Raw genomic sequence first — 6194 nt, 5'->3', positions numbered from 1 at the left:
CGCTTGAAGGCAGAAAAACATGGCATGGTTTCATGAGGTTTAACTATAGTATTTTAATGCTTATGATTTCCAGAAAACATACCAATACCACAGTAATGGTCACATTCCAAATGTTCTGAAAAATGTTTAAAATTCTGATGTTTACTAAGATTTATGAACAAGCCCATCTGAGTGTTTGAAATGTTTGTGTGTTTTAGTAATTAGATAAATTGTTTAGTTTTATGAAAATGCTTTCTTTTGTCACTATAGAAAATAGTGCCTTAAAAAATTCAGGTAACTTTTCAGTTAATATTTTTGCCCTAATGACCTATATACTAAAATACCTCACAAAGCATCTTTTTACTGACAGTAAGTGTAAAAAAACAGTAATAATGCCTGCCTCTCTGAGCTCTTCTGTTCAAATGTTCTTACTTTGTACCCTGTATGGATTCTCTCGCACCACCTTGAATCCACGAAAAAAGGGAGAATTCCACGAAATTTTCAAAATGTTTGTGCAGTTAAAACATTTAAATATAAACAAAGATATTCAGTGGGGTCTGATGTGAATGCTTTGAATTGCTCAGAATTGTTCAAGTGGTGGTGATAGGAACCAGACGTCTGAAGAGTTTAATGCCTCAAAAAACAGTAGTTTTTAAATACGGTTTTTAAATACCTAAAAACTTTACCCAGCATGCACCCATGATAGAGGGGTGCATGCTGGGTAAAAAAAAGAAAATTAAAAAAGAAATTAGTCGCCAAAGAATCTTTTTTTCAGGGTTTTTTTAATTGTATTACTATTCCCTGTAAACTTAAATTGCTTGACTTTACTAATAAAAATTGTGTCAACTTATTGCCTCAAAAGAATTTGTCACTTAACAGGTTGAAACTTAAATAACTTTATATTTAAGCTAAAGTTACTTCTTAACTTTTAGTGATTCACACTTCCTCAGCAAGTGAGGTTAAGCCCAGTCATTTTAAATTATTTCCATTGAGCTGCCTCTCCTTTTTTAAGTTCTACGTACTGTTGAATTTGTCAGGTTAACTTAGGTTAACATCCTTCCTTATGTAATGTATTGATATTAATTAAAGAACTACATTTACTTAATTTATTTCATACAATGAACAATTAACAGCTTAGTTCAGACTAGAATCAGCCATTTATAGGAGTCTAATAGCTTCAAGCATGTTGGCCATTCTGTTAGGATTCCCGGCTCCAGGCTGAACTGATAAACCTGAACACAAAACGTCATCATGGAGAGAGTCTCAAAACAATGTAAAATGCATCCAAACCTCACATTTAACGTGAGCGTACACTATATAAAAATAGCGTAAATAATAAAAAAAAAAAAAACAGAAATCAATAAAACTGCTAAGCATGCTGGGAAACATTTTGGGCCAAAGACTCTTCAGTCCAGATGAATTGATCTTAACTAAATTGACCTGAGGTTTGGATTATACAAGAAATAGAAAATGTTGGTAAAATGTACCAAGAGTACTTCTCTTATTAGAACCATCTCTTATTAAAGCACTCAGAATGACTGTTTACATCTTAAAAACCAAGTTATGCTGAATTTTTGAAAAAGCGGTGGAATTTCCCCTTAATACTCAACAATAGATTGATCAAGACTCACTAGCAAGTACGATCCTGTAGAGGGCAGTAGCTCAGTATCCTTGAAAGAGCCTTGTCTCTTCTGCAGCCCACATAGAGCTTTGGGAGGTGTTGTTCTGCAGAGCTCTGTTTAATAGTTTTTGCCAGACGTCAGAGCCAAAGGCAGATGCTGGTACTGTGCACTGATTATGGAATGTAAACAACACTAGCTACTCTGACTGATGTTAAGAGAGAAATATACAGTGCTAGAAAAGTAATAATGCTTGATTCAGACTGCACTGTTGAAGAGTTGTAGCTTCATTCATCAATAAATCTGTGGCCTGTGGAGCACATGTTGGTTGCATTGCACTGTAAATGGGCCCAAAATGTTAAGAGAACCAGACACCAGGAAAATGAAAGCTTTACTTGCCTCCCCAGCATACCCATTGGAGAAAATCTTTTTTTTTGTTTAGATAGCACTAATTTCTAAGAACGTATTTCAACTTGGAAGGGGTGTCTCAGTTCTGCAATAGTGCAAATGCACAAAAATCTACAGGCCGGACAAAAGGATAAAAATACAATTTGTCAAAGCAAGATCCAAACTGTCTAGCTAATCATATGAAATCCAAAACCTTTGATACTCTTAACTTTCCCCTTTTCATTCCACAATTATGTGTTTTTCCATTGTATCACATCACTGAATCATTAGCTAATTATAAAGCCTGTCATAAACAGAATCTGGTTTAAGAACATGAAACAGGTATGCTTGCATAGAAGTCACATCTGTAGTCTTGGATCTGTTCAACATCATTCATGACTCTCTGTTAAACTGGCAGACATAATATTTTATATGTTGCAACTCAAAGTGGAATGTCCTTAGAAAAGTGATTGCATGGAGAAGATATTGCACTCAGTATATCACTGGCACATGCACACATTTATTTGGATAGGAGCTGCATAGTGTTTCATAATTGCAAACATTAGGAAAACAAGAACAATTGCATAACACAGATTTGGCGAAATTCAGCAGTGAGACCATCTCTCATTATGACTGCATGAAGAAGATATGACACAATAAGGAACAGAATGTCTAAGCCAGGCATGATCTCTATGGCAATACATCAAGATCAATAAACAAGTACGATGCTAACAAAATTACTCGCTTTTTGATTCTGTGCTAGTTGGTCATAGTTTGGGTGATCCAGGCGTCGTAGCGAGATATGACAGTATAGAGCCCGGGTTTTTTGCTGTTGCCACAACTCTTTCCTCCATTTGAAGTTATCCCCACAGCAATGCCCTTGTAGAGCAGAGGACCACCAGAATCACCCTGGAAAACAAGGGGCAGGGAGGAATAGAGTAAATGTAATGTAAATCTGTGTACTATATGTACTTGTAACTTCTCTCTGTGAAGTTCTGCTGTAATCTTTGTGAGAAAAGACTGCAGTCATATCTCCATGGTCCTTGTTATGCCACATCTACATGCACAGGTTTTGAAATAAGGGATGTGGTTAGGAAGTACTGTAAACAACATGTGCGCTGATATATGATGGCATTAATTTGCTATGCATTTAAGGAACGTTTGTGCTTTTTTTACACTTATTCTCTACCTTAGACTTATCATACTGATGAACACAGTACAATATAATATTTTGGTAGAATTCTCTTTTAAGACGAAACTGCCACTTACATCACAGGTGTCCATGCGAGCTTTGGCAGCACAAACCATGTTGTCTGTGAAGGCTGCACCATAGGAGCTGCCACGGGAACAGATATATCTGGCCACAACAGGAACAGTCACCTCCTGCAGTTTGTCTAGTCGTTCGCCCAAATTGTTGGCGCCCCACCCAGCAGTGTCCACATTATCACCTGTAGAAAGGTCAGTGCCACCTGCCTTCTGGAACTTCACTGGTTTCACTGCAGCAGTCTCTCTGACTGGCTGACTTAGCTGTCAGTTATGGAAGAGATCAAGTGCCAATTGACATTTAACATAGTGTACAACATACAGTTTAAGAGACACCCTTTCCTCTCTTGCACACTTAGTTTGCATACCTTGATTAAAGCAATATCATTGTCATAGGTCTTGGACTTGAAGTCGGGGTGGGTATAGAAGGCAGCAATGCTGAAGGTCTGTTTTGTGTCCTCTGGCTGAGAAAGTGAATGAGCACCCAACACCATCTGAAAATCTGTGCTGTAGTAGCAAAGTAGATACACATACATGTACAAGTATTGACATGCAACTGGAGAGCGATTTATTGTTGCAAGTGAGGGACCCTTGAATAAAGGCCATATGAAGTTCAACCAGATAAAGCAGCTTAAAGGGGCATTCTGGCCTAAAACTATATTTTAATGTTTAATTATGCAATACAAATGATATTAAACATGCACATTTTACCCCTTCAGGAAATAGGAGCCAGATAGCCAGCTTCCTACAGCTACTTTACTAACTTTAACTTTTAGCCTGTCCTCCTCATCTGATGAGTTAGTGCTTCTATTTCAGTAATACATTATCTACACTGATAATGATCATTTGAAGGCTGTAACTACAGTTACATGACTGCAATAACATTCAGCTTCCTTCCTGCACCCATATCTAAATAAAGGTTTCTATTTTCCTAGTGGTTTGAACCAAAAAAACTCTCAGGGCCGTAGCTGTAGGATGTAAGTAAACATGTTTGTAGCAATGGTTAAACATTTAAACGTTTACATTTTAGCCAGAATGTCTCTTTAATAAAGTAAGGTGGACATGAGATCACAGCATGTAATCGGTTACAGTACATGTTTCACAATAGCAGAGTGCAACTATGACATATCAGGCAGTGAAAACAAAATTGGCACCTTATTGCACTGTAAGTTTGCAATACTTTACTGCAGTTTGCTCCTACTTTGATTCTTGCACTTACCTATCTTGGAAGCAGTGAGCAGCACTCATGACCCACTGACTGGAGATGAGAAATCCACCACACTGGTGTTTGCCTTGCAGCTGCAGCGAGACCATGTAGGGGCGAGAGTGTGGTGTAGCCTCGTTACCTCCTGTGATGCAGTCACCTGCTCAGAGGAATAAAGCAATATTAGTTCACATGTTAAACAAGAGAGAAATTAAATAAGTATAAAATATAAAGTGGGGTTCAGATAGAGAATTGTAACTATTATTTTGATGTATGTAGTTTGGAATCTGTTGAGGGAAAATACAGGAAAATGATTCTTGGGTCATATTATTTCATGAGTAAAGGACATATATATGGTGGATTCAATAAAAGAATTTGTTAATAGTAATAAGGATTCAGATGCCATACTGCACCACATGCATTACCGCAATACTGAGAAGGGAACATTTTTCTCTTGATTTTGCATATCATATTGGATGCTTATATGGTTGCATCACAGAATTGCATCCTTAACACGATTAAGCACTCAGCAAGTTACATGATTGGTAGTACTTAGTACTCTGCCATAGGAGGAATGTGCTTTCCTTGGCCATTCCAGATTGTTGGTAGAGTTGTGCAATAAACACAAAAAAACTGCTTAAGCATGATAGAAATATGTTTGGCCAGATTTTAAGTAGACATATAAATGTAAAAAAAGAAGTATGTCATATATTGTACTCACCAGGTAGCAGTGACGCACAGAAAAGAGCAGAGGCAAAGATCACTCGTAGATAATCCATGACGAACAGCTGATTTCTGTCTACTTTAGAAACCCAAGACGTTCGCTTTATACAGGCTGGGACTTGGGCTCGGCTGGGGCTGGACACGGAGGTCTGTACTTAGTAGGAATAGTTTATTTCTTGGAAATCATTCCTCTTCTCCACCCACATCGAGCAGCTGGTAAGCAGGAAGTTGCCACTTATCTCCCCTTCTATCAGCTTTCTCCTACCACTCCTACAGATGTTTTATTACTCTCAAGAACTGTTAGTTCATGCCAGTCAAAAGTTACAGCAAGTGTCCTATTAAGGAAATAAAAAGCCAAGAACTGATATGAACCCCTTGGATAATGATTCATATAACACATACACACATACACTCAAATGCACACATACATAAACAAACAGTCTTGTGAAAACTTTGGGGCCTGTATCAACATGTTCTTGTTGGGGCTGTGGAGAAAGACTTTGTTGACTGGATTAGCAAGTATTCTGGGGATTGGTTTCAACATGTTTATAACCTTTTGGCTTTTTTATACTCACTTTAATAATAACTGATGACTGAAACAGTGACAGTTACTGTTACTGGAAACCATGCATTGCATATGTAAGATCACCACATTCCAATGTTCCGAGGTGCAAACATTTGCTATATGAAAATTTTCCTGTGGTTTCTTTCTACTGACTGTCTAGTTTAATTCAAATAGAACTAACAGAATATCCTGGAATGGACTGATACTTGTATGCAGGGTGGGGTCTAATGGAATGCAAGTATTCAGAGTAAAAATTTAGCAGAGGGAACACACATCTGTAATTTTAAATTCATATCACTACTGAGTAAATTCATGCTTGTATTTAAGCGCCACAATTATTGCAGCACGTCTCTTGTTTCAGATTAGGTCAGGTCAGGTCAGGCTATGCCTGCCACTGGTAACCATGTAACCTGGTGCCACCTGCCTCATGCAGGGAAGGAAAACCTCCGCTGCC

General features: G+C 37.8%; 1 protein-coding gene across 1 annotated transcript; it reads right to left on the bottom strand.

Annotated features, from left to right (window-relative positions):
• Positions 1-2485: 2485 nt before the first annotated feature.
• cfd (complement factor D (adipsin)) lies at positions 2486-5328 on the bottom strand. Its single transcript, XM_017690441.2, has 5 exons — positions 5174-5328; positions 4468-4612; positions 3617-3755; positions 3255-3512; positions 2486-2894 (listed from the first exon to the last, which is right to left on the bottom strand). The coding sequence occupies exons 1-5, from the start codon at positions 5229-5231 to the stop codon at positions 2745-2747; spliced, it is 750 nt and encodes a 249-aa protein (XP_017545930.1). The 5' UTR covers positions 5232-5328; the 3' UTR covers positions 2486-2744.
• Between the last annotated feature and the right edge of the window lie 866 nt (positions 5329-6194).

This window comes from Pygocentrus nattereri, chromosome 5 (assembly GCF_015220715.1).
Source record: "Pygocentrus nattereri isolate fPygNat1 chromosome 5, fPygNat1.pri, whole genome shotgun sequence".
NCBI classification, from domain to species: Eukaryota; Metazoa; Chordata; class Actinopteri; order Characiformes; family Serrasalmidae; genus Pygocentrus; species Pygocentrus nattereri.
This window is presented reverse-complemented; position numbering and strand designations above follow the sequence as displayed.

Excerpts from the sequence above, each read along its gene's own strand:
- cfd (XM_017690441.2), bottom strand. The coding sequence starts at position 5,231 with ATGGATTATCTACGAGTGATCTTTGCCTCTGCTCTTTTCTGTGCGTCA. Across the intron at positions 3,756-4,467 it reads GCTCACTGCTTCCAAGATAG|CACAGATTTTCAGATGGTGT; the intron begins GTAAGTGCAAGA and ends TTGCTACTACAG. Across the intron at positions 2,895-3,254 it reads CTCGCATGGACACCTGTGAT|GGTGATTCTGGTGGTCCTCT; the intron begins GTAAGTGGCAGT and ends CTTGTTTTCCAG.